General features: G+C 42.3%; 1 protein-coding gene across 2 annotated transcripts in view; it reads left to right on the top strand.

The window, feature by feature from the left end:
- The first annotated feature begins 10,985 nt into the window (after positions 1-10,985).
- LOC134227558 (NGFI-A-binding protein homolog) overlaps positions 10,986-16,606 on the top strand; it is a 66,878-nt gene continuing 61,257 nt past the window's right edge. For both annotated transcript variants that reach the window (XM_062709133.1, XM_062709135.1), the window contains exon 1: positions 10,986-11,690. In XM_062709133.1, the coding sequence (XP_062565117.1) occupies positions 11,318-11,690 (373 nt within the window). In that variant the 5' untranslated portion in view covers positions 10,986-11,317. The remainder of the gene's footprint in view (positions 11,691-16,606) is intronic.

Below are 16,606 nucleotides of genomic sequence, written 5' to 3'. Positions count from 1 at the left end.
TGAAGAGAAAACGATCAATACAGTTATGATACTAGGCACGATAATTCAATTATTCAGAAAATCTAATGTTCAAACTTCGGCAAATATCAACACCCAAATCAAACTTTGTATGCAAGATCTGCAAGGAACTATATTATACAATCTCTGCATTAGACCGACAAAAAATGTTATCTTACCAACGCCAGCCAACTGTATACGATCGCTTTATTTATTTTATTAAATACATGAAAACGCCTTCTTACCTTTGAGTATCCGAAACGACAGCATGTAAAGCATCCGAGTTCATTGGTGATTATAGTTATAGGCGACTCATTGGAATGTCTGCCGTGTCTTACGTTGGTTTCCAACCATCACTGTCATAAGTAGCTTAACCCGGGCAGAAGCTATGAACAGAATAACAAAACATGATATACACTTGATTGATGTACACTGAAAACCAAAACTACCCAAAAGTAGGTTGTTTGCACTCAAAACAGTGGTTTAGCATAGCATAGCATAGTTACGGTGTACTTCGTAGATTGGACACTAGTGATACTCATGTTTTTCTTTTGAAATCCTTATTCAGATTGCTATCAGAAATCAAGGTGGGTATGGTCCTTGATTTCAATCTAGGATAAAAATCACAAAAGCATGAGGATTACTACTCCTGGCCACGCCCATCTAAAGGAAGTGTTGGTGTGGTACTTACTTAACGAGAGGCCTCTGACTCAGCGACACCCTCATAAGTATCACGGAGTTGGATATTGGGGAAGGTATTCGTAGGGTCAGGATTAGCCTGTAGCTAACAATGCGACCGTGGTAGATCTTACACCGTAACACACCACGCAAAGGTGTCTACCCAGCGTTACGGGGTTGTTTGCACTCAAAACAGAGGTTTGGGCCAATAACCCAAATTTGAGTAAAATGACTTTTCTGGCACTAGGTAGTTTGCCTTTAATCCCATGTAAACAATTTACCTAAAGCTGAGTTTAATTTATCCAAAGCGGATCTTGATCAACTCAAAATTGAGAATATTGAATTTACTCAAATTTGGGTTATTGGGCTGAGCAACCCCGGTGAGGTGTTTACATCTTGCTCTAGTTTTGGCAACAATCATGGGAGAAAAAGGGAAAACTACCCAAATTTGGGTAAATTTTTTCTGCGATATTCTCAACAATGCGTATATTGAACTCAAAGTTTGAGTTGATTTATCTGTCCGTGTAAGAGATAAAATAACAGGCAACAATATCAAAAAATGGGCACCGAATTATCATTTGAATGTCAAGATATGCCACGCAAAACAAAAAGTTGTGACATTCTTTGCATTAAGCGTGTTGTATCAAATCTCGCATGCAAACTGCTCAGAGAGTGTTATATTTGTTACGCCAACTCGTTGCATTAAATCGGTTTATTTGATTTCGTTCAATATATCTAAACGACTCTCGTTAGCTCCTCCAGCAACAAATATATGCATCGTGTACAGCAGTATAGCTTCCATCCACACAATCTTCCCGACTCCGTCCAGCTTGATGGCAGACAAGGACGCAGACAATTTTTATTTATTTATTATTAGACAGGCCGGAGTGGCCTGTGCAGCACATAAAAGTCTTCTCCATTCAGCTCGGTCCATGGCTGCACTTCGCCAACCACGCAGTCTGCGGAGGGTCCGCAAATCGTCCTCCACCTGATCGATCCACCTTGCCCGCTGTGCACCTCGCCTTCTTGTTCCCGTCGGATCGTTGTCGAGAACCATTTTCACCGGGTTACTGTCCGACATTCTGGCCACGTGCCCGGCCCACCGCACTCTTCCGATTTTCGCGTTGTGAACGATGGATGACTCTCCCAACAGCTGATGCAACTTGTAGTTCATTCGCCTCCTCCACGTACCGTCCGCCATCTGCACCCCACCATAGATGGTACGCAACACTTTCCTTTCGAAAACTCTCAGTGCGCGTTGGTCCTCCACGAGCATCGTCCAGGTCTCGTGTCCGTAGAGAACTACCGGTCTTATAAGCGTTTTGTAGATAGTCAGTTTGGTACGGCGGCGAACTCTATTCGATCGGAGCGTCTTGCGGAGTCCAAAGTACGTGCGATTTCCAGCCACTATGTGCCTCCGAATTTCTCTGCTGGTATCGTTATCGGCGGTCACCAGTGAGCCCAAGTACACGAATTCTTCAACCACCTTGATTTCGTCCCCACCGATAGAAACTCATGGTGGGTGGCTTACCTCTCTTGAGCCTCTTCCTATCATGTACTTCGTCTTCGACGTGTTGATGACTAGTCCAATCCGTTTAACTTCGCTTTTCAGTTTGATGTAGGCTTCCTCCATCCTCTCAAAGTTACGTGCCATGATATCAATGTCGTCGGCGAAACCAAATAACTGGACGGACTTATTGAAAATTGTACCACTCGTGTCAATCCCTACCCTTCGTATTGCTCCCTCCAAAGCGATGTAGAATAGCAGACACGAAAGACCATCACCTTGCCGTAACCCTCTACGTGTTTCGAAGGGACTCGAGAATGGAAATCCGTTTTCGTGCATTAGCTGCCATAGCTGGTCCCGATCGATTGTATCATATGCGGCTTTGAAGTCGATAAATGATGTGTGGACACGTTGTATTCGCGGCATTTCTGCAATACCTGACGTATGGCGAACACCTGGCCTGTGGTATAGCGTTCACCCATAAATCCCGCTTGGTACTGCCAACGAACTCTTTTGCAATTGGTGTTAGTCGGCGGCATAAAATTTGGGAGAGTACCTTGTAGGCGGCGTTCAGCAATGTGATTGCCCAGTGCAGCGCTCTAGCCAGTGCCTCACCACCGTGTTTGAACAGCTCTCCTGGTAGTTGGTCAACTCCAGGGGCTTTGTTGTTTTCAGCCGGCCGATCTCCTCCTGGATTTCCTGGAGATTCGGAGCGGGAGTCGCATGTCCTGCGCGCGTGCTCCAAAGTTCATTACCATACCGCCACCGTTGTCTGCCATATCGCCATTCAGGTGCTCTTCGTAGTGCTTCGCCACCTTTGGATCACCTCACGCTCGTTAGTAAGAAGGTTCCCGTTTATGTCCCTACACATATTGGGCTGTGACATGTGGCCCTTACGTGAACGGTTCAACTTCTCATAGAACTTTCGTGCGTTATTAGCGCGGTACAGTTCCTCCGTCTCTTCACGGTCTCGATCTTCCTGCTGACGCTTTTTCTTCCGGAAAATCGAGTTTTGTCTGTTCCGCGCCCGTTTGTATCGTGCCTCGTTCACCCTCGTGCGGTGTTACAGCAATCTCGCCCATGCTGCATTCTTCTCCTCAACTAACTGCTCACATTCGCCGTCATACCAGTCGTTTCTCTGATCCGGAGCCACCGTGCCTAGTGCAGCGGTTGTGGTGCTTCCAATGGCGGATCGAATATCTCTCCACCCATCTTCAAGAGATGCTGCGCCTAGCTACTCTTCCGTTGGGAGTGCCACCTCCAGCTGCTGCGCGTAGTCTTGAGCTAGTCTACCGTCTTGGGCGGCTACAATGTTTAGCCGCGGCGTCCGACTTCGACGCGTGTTGTACACTGTCGAGAGTTTTGAGCACAGGCATACTGCAACGAGGTAGTGGTCAGATTCAATATTCGCACTGCGGTAAATGCGGACGTTCGTGATGTCGGAGAAGAATTTACCGTCGATTAGAACGTGGTCGATTTGGTTTTCCGTTACTTGATTAGGTGATTTCCATGTGGCCTTGTGGATATTCTTGCGGGGGAAGAATGTGCTTCGGACTACCATTCCGCGGGAGGCTGCAAAGTTTATGCATCGTTGGCCGTTGTCGTTGGATAAGGTGTGCAGACTATCCGGTCCGATGACCGGTCTATACGGGGGCAGCAGGGACTTTGTTCAAGGGCTTGACGACCCCTCCCCATGGCCACTGTGAGTTAGACCGGGACCATCGTCCCTAACCCCTAATCCCAAAGCGTCAAGCGACCCGTGCCGAGGGGATGCATGGCCAGGGGGGTGAAATAATACCCTAGCAGCACACATGTTTCACATAGATTAATGCAACTCATATGTGACCAGATTAGGTCACAATCAAGTTGCTGTAACTATTATTGCCTGACTTGTGTTGCTCGGGTAAGCTAGGCCTTTAACGGAGCCGGTGGGGTACCTGGGCACCCTCCACAGTAATTGTCCCTTACCGCGTCATGCTGGGCTTTGGCGTGGTGGACCTCTTTTCCCGAGCAACTCTTGGGACCAAAATGGAAAACCAAGTCAATTCTTCAATTAGTGGTAGTAGTGTAGGCGACAACCCCTTCGCAAGATGTGGGTTGTTCAGGTCTCCGCCTAGGAGGCCAGAGGCAACCCAGACAACCACGCATCGCATAAGAATGTACGAATAAAATCGTTTACCGATCAAAATTTCATCAAAATCGCATTGAGGTGCGAAGCTCATCAGTTTATTTATGAATTTTCCCGCATAGTAGGCTTTTTTACGACTTAATTCCAGTTTCATTTGTTGTCATCGCATATTCCTGCAAACAAACTCAAATGAAATCGGATTATCTGTCAAACAGAGTTTGTTATCACAAACTACATCGCAATGTATAACGAACGAACTCGCATAAAACTCGTACACATCGCATATATTGCCATGCAACGTCGCGTAAAAAATACACATATATCGCCTCCACTTTTGTACGTAAAAAGCGTTTTCGCGACTGGTATGCGATGAAAATTGTGCATCGCATAACAAAAAAACAATTCTATTATGCATGCATTCTGGTTGTCTGGGAATAGTCGCTCAGTGCTCAGCGCGCAGCGCAAGCGTGGGTAACTCAACCTTCCTCTCGGCTAGAAAAACGCCGGTAGGGGTTATTGACGGCCCATGGCTTGTGGAGGTGATGAACCGCAAAAGCGATGGGCTTTCGGCCTTCGAGGTGGCGACGGAACAGCTGGACGCCATCATCGACTTTGCGTCATCGAAGCATAATATCAGCAAGGACCTGAAGAGGAGCTTGCGGAAACTTCGAAAGTCGATGCTGGACGCCAAGCTGGAGAGGGAGGTCGGGACGGCCAAGTGTAAACCCGTGAAATCGGTGGAGTCGAGGTCTACCCAGACTGAGGCCCAAGGATTCGCGGACTCGGGCAAGGTCGAATCGACCGAAGGCGTGCCAGCGAAGACGGTGGTGCCAAAGTCTACCCAGACTGAGGCTCAAGTATTTGCGGGAACGTCAGGGTCGACTGCTCCAACGGAGCAGACACAAAACGGGGTGACAGTCTCTAGGGGATGAGCTCCCTGGGGGCCGCTCCAAAACGCGGAGGGTTACTACCCCGAACAAGGATAGTGGGGCTGGGAAGCTGAACCCCGGTCAGGTACCTCCAAAACCGGGGGTGGAAGGACCTGGAAAGAACCTGGTCAAGAACAAGAGGAAACCGAAGACGTCAAGGGCCGAAAAGAAGGCCCAGGCGAATGAGGGTAACATGAAGTTTAGGGTAGGTGCCAATCGCTCCAGGGGCGATGCCCTAGTCATCACGGCGGACGATGCTAAGTACTCGGATCTTTTGAAGGCGATGAGGAGTGACGTCAAGCTCGGTGAACTCGGCGCCGACGTACGTCGAATAAGACGTACCCGGATGGACGAGATGATACTCGAGCTGAAGCGGGGCGTCTCGCAAAAGGGCGCCGCCTACAAGAAGTTGGCGGAGGAGGTCCTAGGCGAGACGGTCAAGGTGAGGGCACTCAAGACGGAGGTGAATCTAAGGGTTAAAGACCTGAACGAGATCACTGAAGTCGAAGAGCTCGTCACGGCAATGCGGCGACAGTGTGAAGTGGAGTCGCCCACCGCAGCCGTTCGGCTACGGAAAGGTCCGGCAGGGACGCAGGTAGCATTGGTTCGGCTATCTGCAGCCTCCAAGGTAGTCAAGTTAGGGAGCGTCAAGGTGGGATGGTCGGTATGCCCTGTGCGCATATACGAGCAACCCGAAGTTTGCTTCAAGTGCCTGGAACCGGGGCACAAGCAATGGGACTGCAAAGGCCCTGACAGAAGCAATCTCTGCCGACGCTGCGGATTGGAGGGACATAAGGCACAATGCTGCGCGAACCCTCCCAATTGTTTGATTTGTTCCAGCAAAGCTGTGAACAGCAAGCACCCCATGGGGCCGGCGTTTAAGCGTGCTGCAAAATCAAAGTGCAGGTAACGCAGCTGGCTTGCTCGGCCTCGCCCGAGTGTTTGGTGTGCGCAGGCTTAGAGGAAACGGCGGAACACGTGTTGTTCGTGTACTCACGTTTCCGCGCAATGCGTGACCACATGCTTGCCACATGTGGTCTGGATACTACCCCGGACAACCTAGTTCGGAGGATGTATAAAGATGAAGTTGGCTGGAACGCCGTTTTATCGGCTATCGCCCAAATCGTCTCGGAGCTACACAGAAGGTGGCGCATGGACTCAAGGATGACTAGTTCAGGCGCAAATAAGAGGTGGTCCAAGGGTTCGGAGTCGGCTTCATGGGTCATATCGGTGGTCATGCTCTGTGGTCGAACTCGATATTTTTATCGAACAAGTGGACGCGCGAAGAACAACATGGTATCGTCGCTTTCGCGGCGTCGGTCAACCGGGCAGGTTCCGAGCCCGAGGACGGAAAGGGGTCCTCGTCAAGGCTGGGGCAGGCGTAGGGAAGGGACTATGGGCTTGGCGGCAATGGAAACGGTTTAGCGAGTCGGGGATGTAGTCCTGCCTCCCTCGGTGATCCCTAACCCCGCACTTCCTGATCAATCCAGGATGTCTGTTGAGCAGATTCCCCCTCCATTGTTTAGGAAGAAATTTTTCCTCCCTTCCTACCTGAGCGTTCATGTCACCGATGACGATTTTGACGTCCCGCAGTGGGCATCCATCGTATGTCTGCTCCAGCTGCGCATAGAATTGTGATTTATGAGAATTATCCCATTCACATAGCACAGAACGAGGATTATAATAGTCTTCTATCACCTCTTCTCTCAGGTGGTGTATAGTCCAAATGGCTAGCGCGTCAATCGAATTACACTAGGCTTGGTGGAGGGCTATGATTCAATTCTCGTCTTAGGCCAAATTTTTTTGTAAGCAAAATAAGGTATGGAAGTATGTATAAAGCATCGTTCCTCATAAAGCATCGTTGAAAATATTTAATGTAGACACAAACACATACTTAGTTCTTTTTTCTCGTGACCAAAGGCCTAATGCAATGGCTTGCTATATTGAGTTAATGCAATCTGTGCATGGGCCTCCGCTTAATGCAATCTGTGCATGGAATTCATTGTCATAACATCATGCATTCTCTGGTTGGGTGTTCTCTGGTTATCCATATATGGATAATAACAAATTAATGGCACATGATATTGATCACTTATTACAAAAAGCACAACTTGATCTTCCCATGATATTTTTGTGCAAAGTATTGATATTATCGTCTGATCTTTTATCTCTTATATCAATCATGCCCATATCTCATTTCGCTACCTTATCAACATTTGATATTATTGAGCTATTTTCGTCTACTCGGGAATTGGAATCAGTGATTAGCGCATGGGTGCGCTGTGCAGATGCTCGAAACATGTCTAGGTTCGAATCCAGGTCAGATCTAACTACATTTATGTGTAAAACACATAACATATTGTGGAACAGAATACAATTTGAAAATAAATTTACTGCGTGACGAATTACACCAATACACGTGTAGATACTCCTTTCAAATTCTCCAAAGCAATATTATACAGGGTAGGGTAACCTACTTGATTTGGACCCCTACACATTTTGGAACCCCCTGGCGACATTTTCTTGATTCCTGAGCTAAAATCAATGCGCTGCTAATTCCTCCACTGCGCTTCATGAAAATAATATTGTTCTGCATCTGTGTCGCTATCGATGATAAGGTAGCGAAATGACAAAAAATCAATGATATAAGGGGACTAAAACTCATTTTAATATTCTTTTCTTTTTTTTCATACAAATATTATTTAATCCCTTTACCGATAGGTTAGTAACACAAACTAAATTTTACCGAAAATTTTGTTAACCTTTTACCGATGACCAATAATTATAAAAATTAAAATTTCTCTTAATAATGCAAAATTTCCATAAACATTGAAAAAAATTTCCAAGAAAAAAAACATATTGGCACTTTTGAAAGTGAAAATTGCAATTATAATAGAAGAATTTTCCATAAAAGATATAAAACCCCCAAAAAAAAAAATTAGAAGTGAACAATTATAACATTTTCCACAAAATTAACATTTTATTCACAAAAAAAAACAAAATTTTTCACAGAAAAAATATTCAAATACCGGGGAAAGGGGGGTTGAAAATGCCCATTTTTTGCGTAATGTAATTAATGGATCTTCTCTTACTCCTTCTTCAAAAGCGTTTATTGTTCATGCAAAATTTTGTCAATTTTATTGCTTTTTTCATTTTTTTAATGGAAATTTCTTTGTCAATTTATTGCTCTTTATTCAATTTTATTGTGATTTTTTTTAAATTTTTCTTTAATTTATTTCTTTATCGAAAATTCTTCTTTGGAGCTGTCGATATACCACGTGGACAATTTAGGGGGGAGGGGAGTATGGCATATGTCCATGGTTCATACAAATTTTTGAAAATTTGTATGAGCAATTGTCCACGCTGGGAGAGGGGTTATCTAAAACTGACCAAAACCTGTCCACGTGGTATAATTGCAATTGTCACTCTCAAAAGTGCTTAAATATTTTTGTTTTTTGGAAAATTCTTGATTGTTTTCCATTTATTTATTGTTTCTACCCTTATTTTTTAAGGACAATTTTCTATTTTTTTGTGAAAAAATCTTAATTCTATCGGAAAATTTTATTTGGTTGCCTTACCAAAATTATTTCGCCCTTCATCTTCTTCTTCTTCTCCTTATTGGCATTACATCCCCACACTGGGACAGAGCCGCCTCGCAGCTTAGTGTTCTTTAAGCACTTCCACAGTTATTAATTGCGAGGTTTCTAAGCCAAGTTACCATTTATGCATTCGTATATCATGAGGCCAACACAGTGGCGTAGTCAGAAAATTGGTCTGGGGGGGGTTTTCTGAACATTTTTTTTTAGAAAAAAAAATTCTTCTAAAAAGGTTGTCTCTGGGGGGGGTTTTATGCCCAAAACCACCCCCGTGGCTACGCCACTGGGCTAACACAATGATACTTTTATGCCCAGGGAAGTCGAGACAATTTCCAATCCGAAAATTGCTTAGACCGGCACCGGAAATCGAACCCAGCCACCCTCAGCGTGTTCTTGCTTTGTAGCCGCGTGTTTTGCCGCACGGCTTCGGTGGGCGCCCTATTCAAATAAATCAATATCCTACTAAATGCAACATAACAACTAAAATCATTTTGGCTCACGAAAATCGAACAGTCGAGCATTATAATGCGGATTAATTATGTGAAGAAGATGAAAATGAATATAAACAAGAAGTAATTATTTGGCACGCTCGAAGGTGAGAAAGGTGATTCCGGTCAATCTAGTCTGACCTGTATAAAGAACACGTGGATTACCGATTCTCCTCTCAAACGAACAAACATAACTATCTAGCTCAGAATCTAACGGTTTTCGGGATGAATTTTCTCACATTCTAACATCCCGTAAAGATCGCTGAAATGTACCAAAACACGTTTGGTTAGAACATATTATGCAAAGGAATTTTTTTCGTAGTCCGGGAAATCTCTCCATAACCTTCACATGATCAGGAATCTGAATCCTTGCCTTGGCATTTTTTTTGGTTTTCACCAATTTAGGTACCTTCTTAATTGCATACGGTAACCCTTCACTCACCTCGAGACATCTTCTCCGGAGCTGCTCTCTTACGCGCGCGGTTGGCGATAGAATGCAGCATGAAAAACTATGTCTGCTACTGCTGTTGGCGTAGCAGATAGTAGGGAACAGTGGTGAAATATGCACCCTTTGATCGAATATAACGATGTTCGATTGTCATGGTCTTGAAAATATTTACTCGCTTAAATAGCCAAACTTGTTTGTTTAATTATAATTATTACCTACGTAAAAGAATGCTGTTGTGTGTAAAAGTGAAGTAATCAACCATGCTTCTCCATAAGCACCTATGAAGTTCTCATCATGTGTGAATTGCGCCATAATCCTTTGTTAAAAATTGATTATTATTAGATTAGAACAGCTAGTACACTAACAGTAGGTTGAGTTCATAATAAATCTGATTGGTGTGAGAGTATTGACCCCCTACATAATGTTTTTATATGATCAGACCATAACTCACCCATTACGTATTTTTTGAATGAGCCTTTTTGGGACCATTCTCTTCTGAAGGGTAAAACGATGATGATAATGCTTCGAGAAAACAAGAAGTACCAGTTGCCCTACTGTTATCGATGATGATGATCATTGGAAAAGGGGTTCAATGAAAAAAAAATGCTGTTATAATTATGCTGGGGTTCAAAGCATGGCACAAAAAAAAACATTGAGGCGGAGTCTTGAAGTCGCGCTCAAGTTTTTCTCTCGCTCTCCTCTAAACGTGTTGTAGCTTCTCCTGTACTGTGATGATGTTTTTCGTGTTTTTAACTCTTTCGGTGCGATTATGCTGTCGCGGGATCAGGGAATGAGAATGAGAGAAAAACCCGGCGAGGACCACGCGGTCCGTGGTACACACATTCAAACGGATACGACCACAATCGTAACGATTTGGCCCCTGTGTGCTCTGTGGCTAATTTTCCTTCGACTTTCTTCGCATGGTCTGGAACGGCGATTCAGATATTCTTTTGACTTCGATCTGAAAAGTTGTTGTCATAAGGAGCTAATCTTTTAACCTTTCCCAGGATAGAACAAAAAACGCATAGAAATACCTTTGCTCACGTCTTTGTGGGTTTCATCCAGAGAATCGGCAGTAAATCAAGTGCAATCGTGTGACAAATGATTCGATAATAATTGGCATCATTGACCGAGGAGTTTTGTTTTCGCCGGGATCAGCACTTCATCAATAATTGCGCGTGATGTAAACAGATGTGACGAACTGTGTGGTGATTAATTAAATACGCTACTGTCACGTGTGTGAGAAAAAGACTGACCAGCAATAGAACATCAAATCAGTGGAAATTAGTGATCCTCTACGATAGTTTAGATTAATTAGCTTGAATTTGTTTGTTACATTTGTTATTGTATTAGCTTAGGGTCGAATTGGCACGAAATTAGATTAGTTGAGGGGTTTAGTTGCAATTATTTAGTTATTTTCCAAAATTATATTCTATTCGAAATTTGCCGCTTAGTTTTTGCACGAATTGTATCCGCGCGTATGTCCTTGCTTCCGCGTTTGTTAGCGATCGATCGCAGCCGCTCATTCTTACCCGGGATGCTTTAAATGTGCCTCGTTATTTCGCTATCGGGAATGGAACACAAGCCGGTTTCTTCGCCCACGACGGTCACGAGCGGAGTCATTGTTCAGAGTTGTGCACAGGTGGTAGATGATGGTGGTAGATTACTGGCAGGGGGTGTTAGCGCTAGCGTAGGTAGTCTTTCCGATAGCAATCTTAGCTCGACGACAACAGCACCGTGTACGGCGGCGACGAGCGACAAGCCAAAGATAACGACATCGGCGGCTGGTTCCACCACGGCTACACCGGTTAAGGCATCGTCCGGTGCGTTGACGACGACATCGGCGGCCACTTCGTGTGTGCCCAGTCCCGTGCTGAGCCCGCCCCGGAAGATCTGGGGACGCAACAACAACGGTACAAGTGAGTAGAACTTTTTTTCATAGAAGCTCAGATGGGCATATCAAACAAATCGAATCACCCTGCAATGGTGTTAATGAGTATTCTCAATCATATTATTTTGAAGCCATCATTTCTCAAAAATATTATATCCAAAGCGTTTTAGTATTTCCATTACTATGCACCTGATTGCATTGTCACCTCACGTGATGGCAACAAAAACATGAAAATTACGGCCTTATAGACGTGAGATGTCTTTTAATTTCAGATTAATCACATATAGCTGCATATCTGGAATTTCTTATCGAATTACTTGAAAAACTCATCAAAACGGCAAATTATATTATCTCTACTTAAAACGATCAAAACAAAACCGTCGCTATGGAAAAACGAAATAGTTCATAGCATAATGACGTTACAAATATTTAAAAAACATTATGTCCTTCTGGTCTCCGAATGGACAAATGGACATAACAGAAAATAAATATGAAAATGAAAAAAAATATATCATTGAATTTGTTCAAGAATGTTTTGAAAATCCTCAAAAATTTCCAAAAAAAAAATATTGTAGCCCCCTCAAATTATTATTTTTGGACTGAAATCTCCGAGGTGGAGACATAATAACAATGCTTTTTTTGTTTTGAAAAGTTTAAGACTACCTGATGGGGCAGTAAGACGCGCGGCTACAAAGCCAGACCATGCTGAGGGTGGCTGGGTTCGATTCCCGGTGCCGGTCTAGGAAATTTTCGGATTGGAAATTGTCTCGACTTCCCTGGGCATAAAAGCATCATTGTGTTAGCCTCATGATATACGAATGCAAAAATGGTAACTTGGTTTAGAAACCTTGCAATTAATAACAATGAACACTAAGCTGCGAGGCGGCTCTGTCCCGGTGTGAGGATTTTTTTTTATCTTTATTTAGGTGTTTTTTTAATTCTAGATTAAGTTCAACACCGGTGTGGGGATGTAATGCCAATAAGAAATAGAAAAAAAGAAGAAGAAGAGTGCCTGATCGCCAAAGAAATAAAAATTCATTTGAACTCAAAATTTACAAACAGTTATGTATAATCTATGATTAACACCCAAAGTTTAATCATTTCGAAGCTTTTGTTTTAATTTTATGTACATTTACTTTACTGACAACCAACCCTAATCACCCTGTATACTTTTAATTACATATAAAGAATTTGATATTCAAAGTTGTTTCGGATACTTGTGCCCTTGTTGTAGAGTTATCTAAACATAGGGTGGCCCATTTTATAAAAATGCCAAATTTTGTTTTTTTTTTGTTTTGCGGAATATTAACATAAAATATTCTATAAAATTGTAGCACAGCTCATTCCAAACAACTTTGCTATATATATACAGACAACACGACAGGCTAAAAGTATCAGGACAAGAGCGATCAACTCTTTATGCCTGAAGAAGGTCCCAAATCTGGACCGAAACGTCGAAACAATAACATTATAGCTCGTTTGATATAATAATAAGACTGCTAAGTCAACAAAACAATACGTTTTAAATAACATCCAGTCGAAACTCCACAAAATAACTTCTTTTACTTTTAACGTAAGCACTGCTCAAAGGCTCACAGCTCCAGGGTTTTTTATATGCTTTCACTGAATTATATTTTTTGGTGTATAAGTGAGCAGCTTGTATTTATGCAGCCTGAAAATTTTAAGACCCATTTATTCACAATTTTGATTGAATAACCATCATTTTGGTTAAATAAACAAAAACTCATATGAAATACACCAGCCTAAATTGAATATTTTCTAGCTTTACTTTCGAAGAAGAAGATATAAACGTAACTTGAACATTTACAAAGCTTAAAGTTTTCAAACAAAGCAAACCAACTCACCCTGCAGTTTTGACATCTTTTCGCTTTCATCTTTTCTTGTAAATCTTGCAATAGGGAGAAGATAAAACAAATAAAATCTATACCTGCATTCTGTAGATTTATTACTTTTGATTTTTCACGAATGTCACCTTTTGAAGACTTGAGGCCACCCGCAGACGACTTTTCCGATAAATGGAAAACAGAAAAAGTAAATCAAAATACCGTTTTTTAAGGGACACCCTAACTCAAGTAGGTAAAAATGCTCTAAATCAGCAAACTTAAGAGCTTCCGAAAAAGTGTTTTTAGCCAAATTTATTGGAATATGCTGCGTTAATAAGCACTATATTCCGCCAAATCGACCATATAGTGCTACCTAATGCTTCTAAGTTTTTAAATAGCCGTATAGTTGCCATATATGGCGGTTTGGCGTAATATAGTGCTAATGGTTACTTGGGTAGTTGGACACCTACTTAAGAAAGATGCAAAGAACTCTACGACCTCTCATATATGCCACAGGAGGTTTTGGAACTGTTAGTGTGGAAGGTTATGACAATAAGACTAGTTTGGTAGCCCGCAATTGAGTCGTTACAACAGAATGAACTAAGGTAGAAATACAAAGTTAGTACGGGTCGAGCCTGGAATTGAACCCACGACCTCCTGCTTATAAGGCAGAAGCGGTAGTCACTAAACCACCGAGCTGCAACTGACGATGTGCATAATGAACACTAAAGCTGCGAAGTGGAATTGTCCCAGTTCGGGATTGAATACCATTTTTAGATTTTTTTTAAAAGAGCGACGTTTCGCGGAATGAACTTTAAATCCTTTGGGTCTTCAGTTAGCTTTGCAGGCGAAGGTGTTCGATTGCCGATCCAGATAGTATAGGTATCCATTGGGCAAGAAAAGCAGGCAATCCACTTGATATGCATATCTGTTGAAGAAGAAGAACCCCTTTGCAAAAAAACGTCTATTCGCGGGATGTGCCATTTCATCGAAGGGATTTCGCGAAATACACCATTTTACATTATTTTTGACTCGCAATTCTATTTTGTGGTATACTGGCTATGATCGCATATCAGTCCCATCTGTTGTGGATTTCCTATTCATATGGGACGTATATGCGTTCATGGGCAGTATACACTATCTGACGGAATTCAATTGGGAATTATTACCTTAACAGCTATGGGAAGATCCATTAATTATGTAAAGCCAAAATTGGCCATTTTCAATCTACCCTTCCCCCTGTGTCAGACTTTTTGTATGAAGCTTCTGAAAAATTTGTATGGATCGTCACACTCCAAACAACCCCCTCTAAGCGTTACGTAATTTATGGATGCTCCCTATTTTAAACATCTACTTTTTTTATTCATGTATTTATTTGGTAGGCACTCTGTGTTCTTAACCGATACTGTGCCGTACTCTACTATGGTATTCTGCTGTACAGAATGCACACAGAATCTATTTTTAGATATCCATTATTCGTTATTGTTGTCGATGCCAGCTCGTCTTGTCGTGAGTCCATTGTGTCCGTTTATCCATGTCGAGTATCCAATGATCGTTGCATTGTTCGGTTGCCATTTAATCCGGGTAACGTTGGAGGAATGCCTCCGAGAAGAACAAGTTGTCAGTCGTCATCAGGCAGCCGTGACGGTAAGGCACGATCCCCAAACGCCACCGTATGGGCTGCGTATCCGGCGACTGACGTGGGTTGGTGGGGGGCTGGGAATCGAACCCATGACCATTCGCTTATAAGGCCAACGTGTAGCCAACTACATTTGACTTAACTTAACAGTTCAGTTGATAAACCATTTCAAATTAAGCCGAGCATGTTTTATGGTGGAATAAATCATTTCGGCAATTAGGTTAACACTGGATTCTTTATCCAAAATACAAAGACATTACAAAACAAATTATGCAAAAATCACAGAGCGTGGAACTTTGTTTAAAATATTGTTTATTTTGAACTGGTTACTTTGAAATGTCTCATTATATTATCCGCCTATCGAGATTCTAGTGTCACAATGATAATTAAAATTTATCAAATTTTACTTTTGGCCAAATCACTTCTCATGTCCCACTTTTTACTTTTTCACTTCTCGTTTCTCATTTCTGTATCCTTCTTCCCCTTCTTGCTTCCCAATTGGGTCCTAAAGCCCTCCCTCATTTATGGTTGCAAACGATAGTGCATCGGTCAAAAATACTTGAACTGATGTTTTAAAAATTCTGGAAAAAGTCTAAATCAGTAAAAATAATATTTTTGTGATTAAGACATTTTGAGGCAAATTTTGGGCTATGCAACATTTCAGAACGAATCAACCATCAGCCCGAAACGTCAGGCCCATATATTAACTGTCAAACGTTGAATCAAGTGCCCTGTGGTGTTTCGCTAGGGCGTTTGAATCATATTATTCCGTACGTCAAACAAGACCAAAAATGCCGAGGAAGCATTTTTCATCTATTTTCAAAATTCAAATTAAACAATATTCCTTTCAAATTTTTGAGTCAAAAGAAAAACTGACGCGTTCTCGATGATTAACTGCATCGTTTCCTGAAAGAAAATCGAAAATCGTTTCTTCATTTTAGGACCCAATTCTTAATTCTTATTAGTCAGAGAGAACTCTTCCTATTTCTGAAAAGTAAGAAGTAAAAAATAAGAAGTGCGACGTCTCTATAGGAAGTGGGAAGTCTCATTCCCAATTTGTTGTTTCTCATTTTTTATTATTCAATTTTTACTTTTCACAATGAGTAAGAATGAAAAATCAAAAATTAAAAGTAGGAAGTGAGATATGAAACGTCTTACTTCTTGAGAACTTAGATGTCACTGGCTATTACTGTGAAAAGACAAAAGTGTAAAGTGATGAGTGAGAAATGAGAGATGAGAAGTGATTTGGCCTAAACCAAAATGTGGCAATTTTTTTGATAATTTTCGCCACACTAGAATTATATCACGGATATTTAACTACATACTTCCAAGTATGTGAACTTTAACACAGAGCTTTGTACTAAGATCTGCTTTCTGTGATTTTTGTATCATTTGATTTATAACGTTTTTTACGTTGGTCGCACGCCCAAATGGTATTTTCGACAACATGTCCTGTTTGGT

This window comes from Armigeres subalbatus, chromosome 3 (assembly GCF_024139115.2).
Source record: "Armigeres subalbatus isolate Guangzhou_Male chromosome 3, GZ_Asu_2, whole genome shotgun sequence".
Classification (NCBI taxonomy): Eukaryota; Metazoa; Arthropoda; class Insecta; order Diptera; family Culicidae; genus Armigeres; species Armigeres subalbatus.
The sequence above is the reverse complement of the archived record's forward strand: the minus strand, read 5'-3'. Positions and strand labels throughout refer to the sequence as shown.